At 51.0% G+C, this 19,448-nt stretch overlaps 1 protein-coding gene across 8 annotated transcripts in view; it reads left to right on the top strand.

The window, feature by feature from the left end:
• The window catches only part of TOX2 (TOX high mobility group box family member 2), a 129,806-nt gene that overhangs the window by 75,559 nt on the left and 34,799 nt on the right, over window positions 1-19,448 (top strand). For all 8 annotated transcript variants that reach the window (XM_032350599.1, XM_032350593.1, XM_032350592.1 and 5 more), the window contains one exon: window positions 7,593-7,838. In XM_032350599.1, coding sequence (XP_032206490.1) covers window positions 7,593-7,838 — 246 coding nt within the window. The remainder of the gene's footprint in view (window positions 1-7,592; window positions 7,839-19,448) is intronic.

Raw genomic sequence — 19,448 nt, 5'->3', positions numbered from 1 at the left:
CCCTCTGAGCCACCCAGGCGCCCTCCTTTGGATGAATTTTGATTCATTTGTTATTTTATTTTGTCATAGTAAGTGAAAGAGTATGTTCTGATAATTTCATAGAACATAAGGTTATCCCTGCAGCTGTCTTCTGGCCCACTGGATACTCTCAGATTCCTTCCGCTCTGTCCCCCCAAGGCCAGGAGACCTCCCCTTGGCCCGTGTTTACTCCTCTGACTCAAGGAGTCCCTTTTTTTGAATTATTATTTTTTAATGTATTATGCTAGTTGCCATCTAGGACGTCATTAGTTTTTGATGTAGTGCTCCATGTTTCATCGTTTGCGTGTAACACCCAGGGCTCCCGTGCAGTCTGCGCCCTCCTTAATACCCATCACCGGCTCACCCATCCCCGCGCCCCCCTCCCCTCTAAAACCCTCAGTTTGTTTCTCAGAGTCCACGGTCTCTCATGGTTCGATGTTTAGTGAAGACCCCTTCTTCCAAGGAATTCCGGGAGAAGGCTTAGGCTTCCCGGACCAGAAAGGGCAAGCCACATGGTGGGCTCAGCCTAGCATCCTTCCCTTCCTGGTGAATGAAGAGCATGGCAGTCTGTCCTTCTGCCTGCCCCTTCAACCCCAGGCATATTGCTTTGCTCTGAATTTCCATTCCTTAGTTATTTGGAAAGAGAAGCCCAAATGGAGGAGCTGAGGAGTGGGTGATTCTAGGCGCCGACTAACCCCGCTCTGTGTGGTAGGGAGCCCCACCTCCTTGCGTGTCGTTAAACTGCCCGTGCTGGCCCCGCCAGTTGCCTCAGTGCTTCCTCCTTCCACTTCTTGCCTGAAAGGACAGTCAGTTACGGTTTTCCGTGCACCACTTCTAGGGAGGGAGGAACTCTGGTTCAAGTCACCCGTCCTACCCTCGGGTCCCGGCCAAGACCAGCCTTCTCCCCGAAGGGGGAATCTTCACGGTCTGCCAGACTGTTCATTTTCTTCCTTCCTACTCTTGCTTCTGGCATTTGGTGAGAAGTTCGTCTATTTCTTCGTTCATTCATCCATTTACTTCCTGAGCACTCATTACTGTTAAAGAACCTGGGGATACAGCAGTGAAAAAAACATGAATACTTCCTCCTTCATGGAGCTGACATTCTAGTAGGGTGAGAGAGGAAATAAAACAATGAAATCTGAAGAACGTTAGAAGGTGATAAACACACAAAAGTGATTAAAACAAACAGAAAATGGAACTTGACTGGTGGCCGATTTTATTTTTTTATTATTTATTTATTTATTTTTAAAGATTTTACTTATTTATTTGACACACAGAGAGAGATCACAAGCAGGCAGAGAGGTAGGCGGAGAGAGGAGGAAGCAGGCTCCCCGCTGAGGGGAGAGTGCAATGCTGGGCTCCATCCCAGGACCTTGAGATCATGACGTGAGCCGAAGGCAGAGGCTTTAACCCACTGAGCCATCCAGGCGCCCCTGGTGGCTGATTTTAAATTGAGCAGTGAGGGTGGAACTCTTTGGGAAGGGGATATTCAAGTAAACATGAGCAGCAAAGGATGAGCTGTGTATTTGAGAGAAGAATGTTCCAGAAAGTGGAAGCAGCCAGTGCAAAGGCCCTGAGGCAGAATCATGACCAAAGTGGCATGAACTGGGAGAATGGCGGGAGATGTCAGGGACGTAAGGGAGATGGAGTTGGAGGTGGGGGCACTCCATACAGCATGTGTAGGAGACCATTATAAGGGCTCTGTTCTTACTCTGAGTGACAAGGGGTCCACCGGAGGGTGGTGAGCAGAGGAGTGATGTGATCTGACATTTTCACAGGATGATTCTGGCCCCTGAGGGAGAAAAGACCATAGCAAGAGTGGAGGCAGGGAAACCCATCTCTCAGGGGGAGTGAGAAAGGAATCTTGAAGACCTCTCTGACCCAGTGTAGGGAAAATGCTGGATTCAGAGTCACAAGATCTGGGTTTGGTCCCATCCAAGACTTCTGGCTATGCGACACCCTCACTTCCTCAGCCTCATCTTCTTCACCTGCAAAATGGAGAGAATAGTCCTATGAGTTCTTTGCAGAACTGACGTGGGTTTGCCGGAGAACGCGTGTGGGAAAGCCGGCTCCAGCGGCCGGCCCACAGTGGGTGCTCCGTGAGAAGCAGCCACAGAGTGGGCGGTATTCCGGTGTCCTCCATTTAGGATTTGATCGCGTTCGAGGGAGGCATGTAGTGTTTGCATGTTTAGTTATTTTTAAGTGTGCTAATCACCTCTTTAAATGGATTGTCATAATTGTGTTATTCCAATATTTTGATGCAACAGATGCTTATTTTTGCAAAAGGCTTCTGGTTGGTTGGGCTGGTTCCAGTGTTTTGAGGTTTTCGTTTTCAACGAAAGGAATGGACTTGTGTAGTCATTTAGCACTTGTGCCAGCACCTGCTCTGGGGGCAGGGGGTGGGTGGGGCGGACGGCCCAGGAGGCGGTGGTGGAGGGGCACAAGCCACAGGTGACTGAAGGACTTACGTCTGTCGGGAGGAACAGGTACAGACACACCTAGGGGGGCTCTAAACCTAAAGTCTGGCAGAGTCCCCATCTTGTATGTACATTTACCATATTCTAACTGAGCACCTACTATGTGCCGGGCACTGTGCTAGGTGTTGATGACGAGACAGTCTTACCCCTGTCCTCCTGGAGCCTGGTATTGGGGGTGGGGGACACAAATAAAAGGTAATTAAAGAATCAAAAATAATTGCAGATGTATGGGAGCCTGGGGGGCGCCCAAACACGGGGCTGCTGTGGGGGAATATGGGGAGGGGAATCTTGCCGCAGGATGGGCAGGGCAGCTGGGGGAGGGAGGCTTCCTAGGACCCTGCTTTCTGGGATGATATGATGCCCGTGGCTGAGTCCCACCTAAATCCAGTCAGCCCCCAGCCCATCGTGGTAGTCAGGCTCAAGACATCATCCCACGGCACGCAGGCTTGGGGTGTGAGGAGTTCAGAATGCTCACGGTGAGGGTAACGAGTGAGTGAGCTGCTGTCTACTTGCTGTGTGTTCTTGGGGAAATTCCCTAATGTCTCTGAAACTCTGAGGAAGAGCAGCAGTGGCAACAATGACAGCCATCACCGAGGGGGCTGACTCCGCACCAGGCAGTGTCCTGAGCAGCCCCCCTGTGTTGACTCACTTACTCTTTACAGCCACCCTGTAGCACCTGCTGTACTGCCTTCTTCTCACAGATGAGGAAACAGAGGCAGAGAGGCAGAGAGGTGTGCCCAAAGTCACACACCTCGTGTGTGGCGGAACCAGGATTCAAACCCAGACGCTCCGGTTCTCGACCACACACTGCACTCCTGTGCCTCAGGGACCAATTTCGCCCATGTCCAGGGCCGTCCCAGAGTGAGACGTATGCTCACGGCGTCCGCCCGGGGGCCTGGCTCATTCATCCATTCAGCTAGTTATTTCTGAGCTCTTCCTCTGTGCCAGGTTCTGGGAAGCAGGACCAACAAGGGCTGTCCTGGCAGGACTCACAGTGAACATTAAACAAATAATTATGCAAGCAGTTCATTAACCACACGTTCGATGAGTGCTTCCGAGGGGAATGCAGAGCCTCCTGGGGCTGTGTAATGGGTTCTAACCCACTCTAGAGAGTATGGGCAAAGTCATCCAAACCAGCCTGTTGCGGGGGGACCCGTGGTAATGAGCCAGATGAAGGGAGGATGCGTGGTGAGCTAAGCATTCCCTCAGAGGGAACAGCCAGTGCGAGGACCTGGAGGCAGGCAAGGTCACTGGGTCTGAAGGGGTCGGGGGGCAGCCATTGAGGATGACAGGGCTGTGTCTGAGACTGTGGACTTTATCCTCAGGACAGCGGGGAGCGACGAAAGCCTGGTAAGTACGGAGTGGCGTGGGGAGGTGGTCCTCTTTCTAGAGACCACTCGGGCTACATGAAGGGGACGGATTTGGGGGGAGAAGAGCCCGAGAGCAGGGCAGAGGCTGTGGCGGTTGTCCAGGTAGCAGATGGTGTGGCTTGGACCAGGGCGGCGGTGGTGGGCATGGAGAGAGGTAGGTAGATTTAAAAGATAGTTCAGAGGCGTTCCACTGGATTTGAGGGGTGACCGAGGGTAAACCCCAAGTTGGTGTCTTTATTAGCTGCACGGAGGACCGGATGAGGGACCCAGGTGGGGAAGGGCAGTGTGGCTGCAGCTTTGCACACGCCGCCCTTGAGATGCTTGTGAGACCCCAGGTGGGAATATTGGGGCAGGGGAGGTGTTTCGATGCGCACCTCGGGAGCTCAGATGGTACCAAGACTGAAGGCGGAAATGTGGCTCCTAGATGGCAGTTAAAACTGAGCCTGAGGTCAGCTAGGGGGAGGGTGTAGAGCAGGAAAGGAGGAGAGTCAGGACTGAGGCTGAGAACCTCCAGCAGGGAAGGTTGGGTAGCGAAGAGGAATTGGCATTGGAGAAGGAGAAGGGAGAGCAAGAAGGTGGGCGGTATGAGGTCGTGGATGCTGAAGGAGGGGCGTCCTCAAGAGGAAGGGAAGGAATCAGTTGGACCAACATCCCTGAGTGAAGTGTGGTTTGAAACAATCTGATTGGATCTGGAGCCGTGGAGGCCACTGGAAGTGGGGGGTGGGCTTGGGGGCAGAGGAGGCAAGTCCCAGGGGGCTGTGTAGTGAGTGAGAGATGAAGAAGAGGGGCTGAGAGGTGAGGAAGACAGGGGAGGAGGTGGTGGCAGCTGGGGAGAGTGAGGGGGTGTGCAAGCCCGGGGAGAGGTGAGCATGTTTCAGTGCCGAAGAGACTGGTCCAGTGGAGGGGGATGCCAGAGAGCCAGGAGCAAGAAGTGTTCGTGGGATGTCCGAGGTCCTTGGACAGAGGGGGAAGGGGAGGGGGAAGGTCATTGGGTACGTGGACAGGGAGATTGGCTTTAGGAAGGAGGGATGGCTCTTTTGGCATCAAAAGAAGAGCAAGTTGGTACCAAATGTGCAAGTTTGTGGTTCTGGCATCAGGATGCTGCTAGGGTTATTTTCTGTTTTCCCTGGGAAGTCGAGGGTGATTGGTCATCTGCACCGGGCGAATGGGTAGAGAGGGTGCTGGAGAATGAGGAAAGAAGACAGGCTGGGGAGAACCGCCATGGAAATGAACAAGTTGAGGGAGAGTGGATCCCGGAGGCATGAAGACATCACACAGCTGCTAACCATGCTTTCTGGTGAAATGTGGCCGGAATTTTGCCCAACTTTCTTGGTGAGGGTGAGAAGGGGTGGGTGGTTGGGTTCCTATCATTGTGGGGGTTTTACTAGCCAGGTGCCAGGCATGGAGGAGCAGAGGGAGGCATGGCGTGCTTTCTTTCCTCCACCCAGTTCTGATTACTTGGGGGGTACTCTGTCCCCTTCTCCATCCTGCCTCCCTGTAGCTATCTTCGCCAAACCCTCATAGCCTTAACCCTATAATTATACTCATAGCCTTAACCCTATAATTATACCAGTTGACTTGTGGGCACTTTATCTTGGAGGAGATGAGCCTAAGGACAAAATTACACTAACACCCACATATGTGCACCAAAATGCATCAAAACTTGAAAAATCATTTTCATCCTCCCTAGGATGACCATGTTAGGATGTTTGAAGGGTTTTCTCTCTCTCTCTCTCTCTCTCTCTCGTTCTCACTCTTTCTTTCTCTCTACCTCCACCCTCCCCCGTTCTCCAGTAGAGACATACTAGTTCTTAAACATGGAGTGTTCAGAATGTATTTATTTTAAGGGAGGGTACTGGGTGCAGAGTGGAGAGTCTCAGTGTGGAGGACTTGTGCCTGGAGACTCCTTGAAGACATTGCGGTGTTATGGGAGAAAGAGGTGGATTGGACCCAGTTTCCTCCTACTATCGAACGTGCGTGAAGCCTCTAGATCTTGATTTTCTGATCTGTCAACTGGAGATAAACACAGGATTCTTTTAAGAATTAGAGATTAATTACATGTCAAGTATATCTCAATAAAGCCAGGAAAAAACGTTCAACTAGGGAACCCAGGAGCCATCCATGTCAAGGTAGACATGTGTCCCTAATACACTAGCCATATCTATAATGGCCTCCTGTGTTTCCCTAATTACAAATGTGTCTCTGATATGACCCAGGATGTGTCTCTAATTCCCCAAGTGTGTTCACCCTGGTGTGGATTATCTCTCTAATTCTCCAAGAGAGTCTACCAAGAACCAAGATTCCCAGGAGCTGTGTTACAGACAAGAATATGTATCTTCCTTTGCAGATAGTGTAAATTAGAGGAGGAGGGAGGGAACTGGAGTGAGATTTCTTTCTAACTATGTGACTTTGGGCAAGTAAATCCCCCTCTCTGGGTCTTAGTTTTTCTATCTATAAAATGGGCATAAAACAACAGAACCTCCTTCATAGGGATGTTGTAAGAATTAATTCATTAAATGTTTGTAAAGTGCTTACACCTGGCACATACTATGTGCTCACTAAATGCTAGATATTTATATTCCTTGATTGGGAAAGAAAAAAAAGGCTCAAGGAAATTGTTTTCCTTGATCGGGAGGGACTGAGTCTTCCTTGGGTCCCCTCTCCTAGTCATTCTTTTAATCTCAGGCACCAGCTGTGGGTCTTCCATTGAATTAGATTCAAATTCCAACAGATATTGATTCAAGAAATGCAAGGCTGTTTTAACCTTAGAAAAACCAAGTGAAGTGATATACCATGTTAACTGAATTAAAGGAGCAAAATCGCTCGAGCTTTCCCCTAGATGCGGGGAAAAGGAGTCCAATAAAAGCCAAACAACAACAACAAAGCACACACAATTGAAAGAAAAATGAACACCTTCTTGACAAACTAGCCATGTCTCATGCTGTTCCAGAACATCTTTAAGAACCTACGGTAGATATTGTACTTAGTGGTAAAACATTGAGATCTTTAAGGTAAGGTAGAAAGCAAGGCTGCCTGCTCTTGCCATTTCTATTGAGCATTGTGCTGGAGCTTCCTGGTCAGTGCCGTGAGTGGGGAAAGCAAACAAACAAGGATTGGAGAGGAAGGTATCCAGTATGGCTCCTAGGTTGTGCTTCTAGGGGTGCCTTCGTACCATTTACCAAGATGAGAAAGAGCAGGACAGGACCCGCGTGGGCTGGGTGTTCAGGGGACACAAGGGGAAGGTGACCAACTGCTCTGGAAGACCACCAGTCAGGGAATCAGGATACTTCAGTCCATTCCCCACTCTTGGACTAACCGTGGCTGGGCTACTTTCCTTTTGGACCTGGATCCTCCTGTCTCTAAAATGGGTGGGTGTGGAAGACCGACTCATGGTGGGCTGCGGGGTCCAGACAGACAGACTCATGGTGGGCTGTGGGGTCCAGACCTGATGGAAAATGAAGAAGGTGGGAACAGGAGCGGGTCCCACTCTCCAGGGGGGCAGGTTTTTTATATAGACCCTCTAGAGGGAGGGCACACCCATCTGGAGATGGGACAGGAATCTAACCAAGTCATGGGGCCATCTTGACTGTCTCCCTTCCAGAGGAATCATCCCTTCTTTCCTTTGTCAAGAAGTTGTTACCATTTTGTTGCTATTATTGGTGCTATTAAGCATGTTCTTCAGTTGTAAGACACCGAGCCCCAACAACATACCCTTTTGATGTTTTAGACCTACAGCAGCCAGAGCGAGAGCAACGAAGACTATGAGATCCCCCCAATAACACCTCCCAACCTCCCTGAGCCATCTCTCCTGCACCTGGGGGACCACGAAGCTGGCTACCACTCGCTGTGCCACAGCCTCACGCCCAACGGACTGCTCCCCGCCTACTCCTACCAGGCCATGGACCTCCCAGCCATCATGGTGTCCAACATGCTGGCCCAGGACAGCCACCTGCTGTCTGGCCAGCTGCCCACGGTGAGTCTGTCACACCCCTCCCCATGGTTCTGCTGGATACAGCAGGGAAGGGGGTTGAGAGGGGAGCAGAATGCCAGTGTTTTGATGAGGACCCTCTGCCTGTGTGCAGGGCGTGGGCTTGGATGTTTGCATGGGATCTGCCGAATATGAGGGGAGGGCATGGAGGGCAATTTACATCCTCACACAGGTAACTCCTGGAGCTCTGTCTATAGTGTCTTGTTAGTACTTGTTTTACTGTTATTTGTAATAGTATAATCTCATCTTTATTTTTATTTTATGATGACTTTATTGAGATGTAATTCTCAAACCGTGCAGTTCACCCATTTAAAGAGGACAACTCCCTAGATTTTACACAGGATTGTATGACTATCAGCTCAGTCCATTTTGGAACATTTTATAACCCCCCCACAACTCACAGCCCTAGGTAACCACTAATCTACTTCCTGTCTCTAGGTATTTTCCTATTCTGGACATTTCATATAAATAGAATCATAATGTTTTAAAAAATATTATACCTTCTTTCTTGTTTAGGCTGCCAGGGAGAAGGGTGATTGCTGAGTTAAAGTTTCAGGATAAGTAGAAAATGAGCCGGCAGGCTAGGACAGGAGAAGAACTTCCAAGCTGGAGGAATAGCATGTACAAAAGCAAGAGGCAGGAGGGCTTGTATCATTCTTGGGGACAGCATGGGGTTCATTCTCTTTGTAGGGCAGGGGAGAATGGACCTGGAGCCAGAGAGGGAGAGAGGGAGGTGAAAGGGGTAGCAGCACCTGGATCATAAGGGTCCTGAATCTTATGCTAAGGAGATACATGATTTCTTAGCATAATGGCTGGTTTGAACAATCAAGAGTATAGAAAATTAGTGGAACATTTTTTTGTGTAATAAAAAAAATCCCTTAAGGGAATTCTAGTACTTCTCCTGAATAACTATGGTCATTTTTGTTTGTCTATAATATTATATATTACTCACAACTCTTAAGTTCATTCCTAAGTGACAGGAATACAACTTATTCTAGCTTAAGCAAAAAAGATGGAAGTATCCAGTGGATGAGGGGTTTCAGGTATGGCTGGATCCAGAAACCCTAGTAGCATCATGAGGGCCTTATCCCATGCCCATTTCCACACAGCGGGCATAATGGCTGCTGGCAACCCACATCTTGCCTGACATCTCTGGCAAGTGACAGTTTGGATCTTCTAGGGAGGACCATGATGGAGCACAGCTGGACCAACCAGCATTGTGTCCAGGAGGAAGCGATCTTCAATTTTGTCAGCTTGGGTCACAGACTCATCTATGGCGGGGGAGGAGGGACTGCACAGCTGATTCCCTGTCGGCATCACATGGTGTTGGCTGGCTCGTGTTTATCTCTGCAGACCATGCTCAGGGGCCACAGCCACGGGTGTGGCCCCATTTTAGCCGATGCCCGGAGCCTTCAGACAGACTAGTGTGTACTGTAACCATTTAGACAGTGTTTTACTTACTGTTTACTCGTTACCACCAAATCTCCCTGCTTAAAAAAAAAAAAAAAAAAAAAGCTGAGGTCCCCTATGAATTTTTGTGAGCTACATCACATTTTTTCCTTCTTTGAATCCAGGTAAGAAATAAAAAGTAGGAGGGACAGAGGGGAGAGGGAGGTAGCCAACTCAAGCTCCACATTTTATAACATTCCGGGTTGGACTAAAGTGCTCAGTGGAAACCGATACTCCATTTCTTGACGAATACTTTTCTCTGGGGCCCATCCACAATGCAGGTCCTTGGCTTCCTCTTCTCTAAGAGACCTGAAGATTCCAGAGCCATACCGTTTTAATTCCACTTCGTTAGAAAGATGTGACTTAGCTGCCTGCCCAGCTCATTGTTCACAAAAGGGCACTACTCCAGAGTGTCCCTGTTGGGGGCTTATGGTAGCACAAGCCAGGAAAGGGCCAGCAGACCCCTCGGGCGTGTGCCCCAGGGAAGGCTTGGAATACAAGGGCCTGTATGGCTGTGGTCCTGGGTTCTGGTCCTGCTGGCCTTTGGTGCCGATGGGCAGGAGAGACAGTGTGTGGGCTCTGGAGTCCCACGGACCTGCCTTGGGTCCTGGTCCTCCTCTGGAGCTTCATGCCCTTGTGTTGGGATCCTAACTGTACCCACCTCAAGACTACAGTGAAGTATTGGAGATAATATGTGCCAAGTCTTAGAAAAACGCCTGGCAGAGAGTAAACAATCAGGGAATCTTTATTATCGGGATGATGGGTAATAAAAGTGAATTCCCACTGTAACCAAACGGGGATGTCTTTCCCATGAGTCTCATTTACCTAAAGGAACAGATTGCAGATAACTTTGTAGGGCCACCTGCTTATAATAGCTCTGATAATGACAAGGAATGTGGTCTGTATGTCAGAAATGACCTTCTGATCACTCCTCCTTGGGTATGTTTTGGTTGGGCTTGGTCCAAATAAGCACTTTGCAGTCATTTTCGAGATTTCTTTAAAACTAGCTCAGGGTAGAGATGCTTCACAAATTCAGATAGCACTCATTCTTCCATTGATCAGGTGTCAAGGGCTCACTGAGTTTTATATTCCCTCGTTCTGTAACGAAAGAGAAGCCAAACTGTTTTATCCCCGGGAGGGCGATGGACCAAACCGGAAACTCGATAAGCACACGTCCGTCATGTCCCTCTGTCAGGCCTCTCTGGTGAAGAGACACAAGTCGCCCTTAGAGACAAGTTTTTCAAGTTTGTCCGAGCGGTAGGAGGCAGGCGTGCGTCTGTGCCTGTGTGGATGTGCACCCCGAGGGCAATGGTAGAATTGTGTGGCCACCTGCTAGGTGTCAAGTGCAGTGCGGATGGAGGACTTTACAAACTGTTTACACGCTGCTCCCAAGAACCGAGCGAGGCGGCTATCATTCCGTCGGAAAAAGGAGGCTCAGAGCAGGCAGGTGATTGTATTGGCTTCCGACAGCTCTCGAGCAAATTGTTGCCAGTGCGGTATCTTGAAATGCCAGAAACCGGTTCTCTCTGAGCTCTGAGGTTGAAATCTGAATTGCTGGGCCCACATTAGGGTGTCAGGAGGGGTGACTTTCCTCCAGAAGCTCTGGGGAGGGTCCCTCCCTTGCTGCTTCTGGCTTCTAGAGGTGGCTGACATCCTAGCCCATGGCCACATCACTCCGACCTCACTTGGCCCTCTCTCTGTCTGTGCAGTCTCTTCTGCCTTTCTCATAAGGACACGTGTGATAACATTTAGGGTTAATCCAGGATATTTCGCCCATCTCAAGAACCTTCATTTAATTACACCTGCAAAGACTTTCCTCCCAAATACAGGTTCCAGGAATTAGGACCTGATATTGTTGGGGGCCTGTTTTCAACCTACCGTGGTGATCCCCTGGACAGCACCTTTATGAAGAGCCTCCTAGGCCCCAGGCATGGTTCTGAGCCCTGGCTCTACGAAGCCCTCGAGGAATGCTGGTGCAGGCAAGAGGCAGGTGAAGGCTGCACTTCTGGAAAAGCAGCAAGTGCTCTCAAAGAATCCGGGCACGCTGCTGTGTGTGCCCAGAAGAGGCACTTTTAGGAAATGATGACCTGACACATAGTGGGTTCTAGAAACACGGCATGAGTAAATGAGTGAATGAATGTCACACAGTTCAAGCAGAACTTGAACCCAGCTCTCTCTGCTACTGTGCACCTCTCCAATTTACCAGGAGCTTGAGAGATGGAACAGCTGGGCCGCAGGGTCGCAGGTGGCCCCGAAGGTGCCCTGATGGCCAGCAGGTCACAGATGCTGTTTGCACAGATTGAGATGTGTCAGGGATGTCGTCCCCGGAGAGGTGGGTGAGGCCAGGGTGTCTGACAACCATCTCATTTGTGCCAAGCCCTTTTGGCTCTGGGCCCAGAGGCTACCGATTTCCTTCTGGTCCTCTGTCCCTGTCCCCTGGCAGTCGGCTTTTTTGCTTTTAAGGTATGGCTGCTGGCAGGAATCCTGTGCAGTATTGGAATTGGGCCCCTCTTACAAAATTAAATATGCTTAAAGCTTCTCCCTCGACTTCAGCGTCTTAACTGATTAAACATTCATTTCCAAGACAAAAAGAGTCAATTTAGTATGAAAGATACATTTTGCCGGTTTAATTTAAAGCACTGCACCTCCATCTGACCCCTATTTTCATAACTCAATAATTTTATCCTGTGTTGATTGTCTCATTTTGAGAGAGATATTGTATGTATAAATCAGTTTCTAAAATACCCAAAGAAACTAGAAGAGTGGAATTTATTAAGCAGCCTCTGTTAAGTCTGAAATAATTTATTTTGGAGTCGTCCTTGGGAAATGTTCGAGCTTATGGTCCCGGCATACCCAGGAGAAGAATTACCCTGGGAAGGGACAGTGCTGGATGTTGCCAAACAAGTCCCGGGAAATCTGTGCCTCCTGTCAGGTCAGAGAGAGCCCCCGGAGAGGCCCGAGAAGTAGAGGCGGGCCCGACGGTGGAGAGGAGTCCTGGCAGAGCTGTCCCCACGCCAGTCATCCGTTCTGGTGGTTTGGGAAGCCTGGGGTTTTCCCGAGCCCGGTGGGTCACTGGAGCTGGGTGGTGCCGTCTTGGGCCTCGGTTAGCACGGGTGTGGCAGGCAGCTGGCACTCAAGCACTCTCTCCCAGAGCTGACTATTGTTGGCTTTCTCTGGGACCTCCGACCAGTCGCTTCTCTCCCAGCCTCAGTTTGCCCATCTGTGGAATGGGGATTGGGATTCCAGTTCTGGAGAACTCACAGGTGGGAGAAGGGGAATAATCGCTCTGCCGACCGTGACACATGGGTGAGCACAAGGGTTTGAGTTTGGATAGACCCTCGGCTCCCACCTCCACCCGTGCCCCCGGCCCAGGGGGCTCAAGTCTTACCAACGTGGGTCAAATCCCGAGTGCTAGTTCTGGGTTCCTGTCCCATAGCTCTTGCTGGGAGTGGGTTAGGAGCCATGGCCCAGGGACCCTATGCCAAGGGAAATGTCTTTCCAGGCTGGTGCCCTGGGGCAGGCTTTCGGGGAGGGAGCTGGGCAGTCCTCGTTGCCACTTCAACCCCTTGCTTTAGAGGTGGTTCCCGTGAGAGAGGCTGCAACGCTGGGTCAGGGCCTGGAGTGTGGGGCAGGGCTCAGGGCTAGGAGCAGGGCCTGTGTCCTGACTCTGGGGGGTCCTTGTTCAACTCCTCTCACACCTATCCCCCGGTCTTCCTCTTCTCTGCTCTTCTCCTCCAAACTCCTCCTCCTCCTCCCTTCCCGGGCGTATCCCTCCTCCCCCTGGGAGATTTGGTCCACCTCTGTGTGATTCTCTCAAGCAGAGATGCAGGGTTTGCCCTCCTGAGTCTGCGGAAAAGGCACCAAAGACAACCCCCCAAACTTGTCTGGATGACTGAGCTACAGGGGCAATGGAGGACCCCCCGCCCCAACCCAACCTATTTGTTTTATTGTGCTTAATGCATTTAAGGTTTTTTGTTTGTTTGTTTTGGTTTATGATTGTTATCAGCTAGTGTTTGCTGTGTAATAAGCCACCTCAACACTTAGTGGCCTACAGCAAACGATGAACACTTACTATTTCTTAGGATTCTATGGGTCCGTAGGTCTTTTGATCTGGACTGGCTTGGCTGGGTCCTGGGGTCAACTTATAGTTTGTCCAGCACTGCCTGGTTGAGGACGAGCCTGTTCACATCCTGGCAGCTGACCTGATGTCAGCTGGAACCAGTGGTTTCTCATCCCATGGTGGCCTTGGCCTGTTTACGTGGCACGGGTTTCCCGATAGCATCAAGGAAGGATAAGCCCCAGAATGCAACCACTTTTCCAACCTGGCCTCACATCGCTTTTGCTGATGTCCCCTTGGCCAAAGCCCGGCACATGGCCATGCTTAGATTCAAGGAGCGAAGGAATAGGCCCCACCTGTTGAAGGCAGAAATGTCAGTGCCACGTTGCAGAAGAGTGTGAATGCAGGGCGGACAGGAATTCATGGCCATTTTCGTAATCTATTGTGAAAGCATTTTGTTTTGCTTATGTGCTTTTGTTTTCTTGGCGTTTGGTATCACCCGTGAGTTAGAAGCATGGGCTCTGGAGTTAAGCCGACCCAAGTTCAAAACCCAGCTGCACCATGGTCACCCTCCGCCCTGTGACTCACACTGAGGGGTTAATCCTCCATGAGCCTCAGTTTCCTCATCTGTAAAACGGAGGAAGTGTTCCTTGCCTCGTAGGAACGTGTGAAGATTCAATGATCAGAGGTAGGAAAAATGCTCAGCCCAGTGCCTGCCTCACAGTAGGCCCTCCTAATAAATACAGGGGGCTATGTTATTCATTTTGCTGATGGGCTTTGGGTGGCTTCATCCTCATATCTCCATTTGTCCAGCCAGACTGCTGGGAGTCAGCTTTGTTGGGGCAGAACGTGGTCAGGCTGGCTCACCAGCCAGGGCCTGGGCCCAGAGGTGTGTGTCGAGCAAAGCAGGTTAGAGACTGAGGTGCAGGGCGCCGGGAGAGGGCCCAGCTGCAGAGTGGGCTGGAGGGAAGTGTATTACCTCCTCCAGGACCTCAGTCGGGGCCCAGAGCTTGAAAGCAGCTGAGAAGTGATGGTCCCACTGCCTGCCGAGAAGGCGAGAGCCTCAAACCCCACTTCTCCGGGCTGCTTGACCAGCAGCAGGATCTCGGTAAGAGCAAGGGGTTCCCGGAGATCCTGTGGCTTGGGCTTCTCCCAAGGGCCCTGTTTTTATCTCGTTCCTCTCTGGGGGCGGGAACGGGGGTGCGGCTCTCACAACAGGCCCCTGAGGATCCTTAAGTGGGGAAACCAGATGCCCAAAGCCTTCTTTATATGCAGCCGAGTCCAGATGAAATTCCCGTCCCTTGTTATTTCAGAGGCAGTAAGCGAAAGAAATATGTCTTTTTACATTTTATAAAACTCAGAAAAATGGCTTTAAACAGCTTTTGCTCTCCTGCTATAATTATTTATTTTCAAACACTCCTGCAGGGGACCGCTCCGTTTTCTTATCCTGCACTCCCTTTTCTCATAAATGAACCATCACTTCAATAAATCATTATGAAAACAGAGACTAACACCAGCTCTGAAAGGTTGAAAGATTTATGTAACACATTTATGTTTCCCATTTTCTCATTCTGGTACTCGGCTGCAAAAGCTAAGCTAATAAAAGCCACTATTAATATTTCTTGTTGCCTAGCAACCCCAGAGCGGGAGTAATAGCTTCAGCTAGAAAAATAGATGACCGATAAGGAAAAATTCAATTCTTTTATTATCTCAGGGGGAAATGGCCTTTTACTGGAACATTATGATGTACGAGTGTGAAGTTGAACACAAAAGATTTTTGTGTGTGTTTGTTTTTCTATTTTTAATGAACATTATTTTACCTCCAGTAACTCTGTTAGGGCACTTTTGTTTTCCTCTACCCTCTCCTGCACACCCCCCATCCCCCGCCCACCCCATCCCTCATGCTTAATTTAGCAGCTATAGTAGTTAAGAAGCTGTCAGCGGTTTTTAGTTTAAAAATGGTTTTTGCAAAGGTTTATAACTCGGTCATAAAAATTCACTCCCTGTTAAAACTCAGGCCAGTGATAAGCCAACACACAGGCTAGTTCTCTGTGAGCAGGCTCCCGTTTGTTGAGAGATAAGACTCGTGGTTTTCACGAAGAGAAAGGTCGGAAAAGAACAGAATGTGTTCTTTTCCGTGTCCCAGTTTTCTTTGGAACCCAGGGACGCTGTCTCTTCTGAGAACTGTTTGCTCTAAAGTTTGAGGCGCGTTCAAAGGGGAAAAGGAGGGGGCGTAGGCATGTTTTGAGTACCTGCTGTGTACAGACTTGGTCCCATGACCTCTCCCAGCAACCCGTTGGTATCCCCATGGTTCAGATGCAGAGACTGAGACTTACAGAGGCCAAGCAACCAGCCCAAGGTAGCGTGATGCCACGATGTCTCACACCTCGGTGCTCTGTAGTGCAGGGTTTCTCAACCCAGCACTACGACATCTGGGTGGGGAAGTTCTCTGTAGGGGTGGGGAAAAGGCTGGCCTGGGCATTAAGGATGTCTGGCAGTGACCATGGCTTCCACTGCTATTCTTGGCCTCTGGTGGCATGCCACCGTCCATCAAAATCTCTCTCTCTCTCTCTCTCTCTCTCTCACACACACACACACACACACACACACACACACACACACACACACAATGTCTCCAGTCAGTGCCAAATGTTCCCCGGGGGACAAAATCAGCCGTGGGTGAGGACCCCTGCCTGCTGTTTCTTCTGTTTGGAAGGTTCTTCCCCTTTGTCAACCTGCTGAACTCCTTTTCCTGTGTGAGGACCCAGTTCAGAAGTCACCTTCTCTTTGAGGCTGTCGGGATCCTCTGGGCTGGGAATGGAGTGAGACAAGCGAGGCACTTGTCTTCAATCTAAATATTTGAGGGAGCACCAAAAACCTCAGTAATCAAGATAAACGGTGTCTTACTGAGATATATTTTTTTTAAATCAAAATTACCACACACACAAAAAAAACCCCATGATGAACAGTATATGAAAAGTGCAAATGAACGTGGGAGCAGCCTGAGTTCACGGAGGCAGGTGGCCGTCCATTCAGAGGTCCGTCTGCGCTGCCAGCCTGGGACAGCCTCGGAGAAGCCTGAGTCTGTGCTCACACCTTTCTCTGGCACCAGCCTCTGGCAAAGGGCCTCCTTAGCGGATCACCCTCCGGGTCTGTTTATTGACCGAATGAATGGGAGGAGAGAGATTACACGTCCAAGGTCATGTTCTGAGTAGAAGGATGGAGTTGGAACTTGAACCGGAGCCTCTGACTCCGAGCTCCGTGCTCTCCGCACCCTCCAGACTGTGCACAGGTGAATGGAGGTTGCCCCGAAGAGGGAAACCTGAGCCACAGGGGATTCGAAGATGCCCCGGAAGGGCTCACAGCCTGGGGGAGGGGCCGGGTCACAGCAGCCATGATCTTCGCGTGGCGTCCGCCTGCCTCGTCCCGTGGCTCTCATTTCAGCCTCGCTGCCCCCTCGGCAGGCGGGAGCTGGCGGCTTTCTGATGCAGACCATGTCCAAGAACGGAACCACGAAGGCCAGCCCCTGGGCACGCTGTGCGTGCTCACTGTGGTCGGAGAGGCCTTATCTTCGCCTGCGGAGAGCAAAGACCACGTCTGGTTTGACCCCATCTCCTCTTGGCCAACTTTTCTCCTACGCAGTGGCTGAATTATCTCTGACTGTAGTCCGCCAGCATTTAGTTAGCTCTGATGATGTGTTTGGCACCCGCCTAAGCCCTTTCTGTTTGTTATCTCGTTTCATCTTTCACCCGAGAAGGAGGTACGCTTAGTGTTGCCGCGTGACAGAGGAAGAAACCAAGGCACAGAGAGGCGAATCACTTGGCTACACAGCTGTCAGTGGTGGCGCCGAGCTTCGAACGTGGGCTGACTCCCACGTATTCCAATATCTAACCTGTACAGCCTTTAAAGGAGTGGGTGAATGAATAAAGGAGTGAGCGAGGGAGTGGACCAGCCGGGATTGAGACCCGCGCTCGGAATTCGGCTCCGAGTCAAGCCATTCCTGTCCTCAAGGAAGCATAGCACGAAGTAGGAAGGGTCGGGGTTAGGAACAAGGAACAGGTGAATACTGGGGAGTTCAGAGGAGAGTAGTAGCAGGAAAGGCTCCCTGGAGGAGGTGGCATTGGGGTTGGGCCCTAGGGGCCAGAGAACAGCAGCAGAAGCCGGAAAAGAGGAAACTTCACACCTGTCCAGACTTCCTTGTTCACACCCAGTCGCCACCCCTTCCACTGGGATTGTCCGTGATGTTTTATGATCGCTCAGGTGCCCTCTGGTGGCCATCCTCGCCACCCCCCGCCAGGCTCCTAATTGGAGCCGTGACCCTCTGGCCTCAGCTGTGCAAGGGTCAGGCATTTAACTTCCATTCTGGGCGAGATGCCAAGCCTGGCAGACCCCCTCTCTCCCTCGGAGACCTGCTCGCGAGTCAGGAGGGAGAATTCAGGGAAAATCACAGCAGCATCCGTCAGCGGCAGCTTCGACATTAGCCGGCATAATGGCCCTCTCCTCCGAGTGCATATTCAGCACCATGTTTGGGAAAATGAGCTTTTAATGTACCGTCGGCGTTGCTGGGAACCAATCTCTGGCTCCGCGGAATGTCTGCAGCACATAAACTTGAGATCTATTGGAGTCATTTTCCCCCTGCTCTGGCTGGATCATAAAAAGTCAGTCTCCTGCGTGCGCTCTCTCTCATCTTGTGGCTTTGTCCATTTAGAGCTCGGAATCTTTAGAAAAGGCAGCAAGACAAATAAAACTCATCTAAATATTAAGGCTCTGGAGGAGAGCGTCAGTGCACTGTGGAAGCTGCGCAGCCTAGAGCATCTGGACGAGAAGCGTCCGCGGGAGAGTTCAGCGCACGAGTGGGGCTGGGCTGGACTGTGGCTGCCACTGGGATGGGGCCTCCTAGTGCCTGGGCAATAGGGCTTCACGGGACCCTGCTGGCCCCAGGGTCCCTGTTCTGCCCTGCTGGGTGCTCTGGGGTGTTACTCGCCCTCTCTGAGCCTCAAGTAGTTGGGGGCTGATGCTGTCTACCCCGCAGGGTCGTTGTTAGAGTCAGACGTGCTCATAAAATGCTGGTGCGCAGCTTTGCATGTGGTTTGGAGCAGGGTCTGAGACAGGTTTGTCAAGCGACTGGCAGACCGACTGAGTAACAAATGTTGCCCATATGAACACTCCCCAGACTGTGCAGTGCTGCCTCTGTCGTCATTGGCCGGTAAGCCGGGTAGGTTCTCTAACCGCCTTATCTAACCTTCCTGTCCATCTTGGAGGGAGACGGAATTATCCTCATTTTTACAGATGTGTCCCTGAGACTCGGAGGGCAAGTGGCTTGTCTGAAGACACACAGCCAGGAAGTGGCAGAGGCAGGATGAGACCATCGTTCCCTTGACCCCAAGTATTTTGTGCCCTCAGTGTTGTACAGAAGCGTCTCTTGCAGGGTGCCTGGGTGGCTCAGTGGGTTAAGTGTCTGCCTTCGGCTTAGCTCATGAACTCGGGGTCCTGAGATCGAGTCCCATATGGGGCTCCCTGCTTCTCCCTCTCCCTCTGCCCTTTCCCCCTTGCTTGTACTCTCTCTCTCTCCCTCTCAAAGAAAGAAAGAAAGAAGAAAGGAAGGAAGGGAGGAAGGAAGAGAGAGAGAGAGGAAGAAAGAAGCACCTCCTGCCCCAGGCCCCTCCCCGGACCTCTGGACTGGGGGCTGGGCTCTCACCCCTGGCAGTCCGGCCAGTGAGGGAAGGTCAGAGCTCCCCCCTGAGACAGAGTAGGAGGAGGGACAAAAATGGCCCCAGTGGCCCTTTCTCCAAACTCTTGGTAACAAGGCCAAAGGAGAGGAACTTGCAGGTGAGTCGTTACAGCCTGTCGTTGGGCTGGGTCTGTCCCATGGAGCCGGGGGCCTGTGATGTTGGAGCCTTGAGGCATCTCTTTTGGATAAGCCAGGGGCCGAGGGCACTTCTTTAAGGGGGCAGCTGTGTGCGACCCTTTGGCATTCAGTACATCCAGGAGTCCATCTGCCTGGGCTCAGGCAGCCTCTGTGTCTGTAATGAGTTCCCAGTAGGACCAACATCCTCTGGGCACTTGTCAGCGGTGTGGATTCTCAGGCC

This window comes from Mustela erminea, chromosome 7 (assembly GCF_009829155.1).
Source record: "Mustela erminea isolate mMusErm1 chromosome 7, mMusErm1.Pri, whole genome shotgun sequence".
Lineage (NCBI taxonomy): Eukaryota > Metazoa > Chordata > Mammalia > Carnivora > Mustelidae > Mustela > Mustela erminea.
The sequence above is the reverse complement of the archived record's forward strand: the minus strand, read 5'-3'. Positions and strand labels throughout refer to the sequence as shown.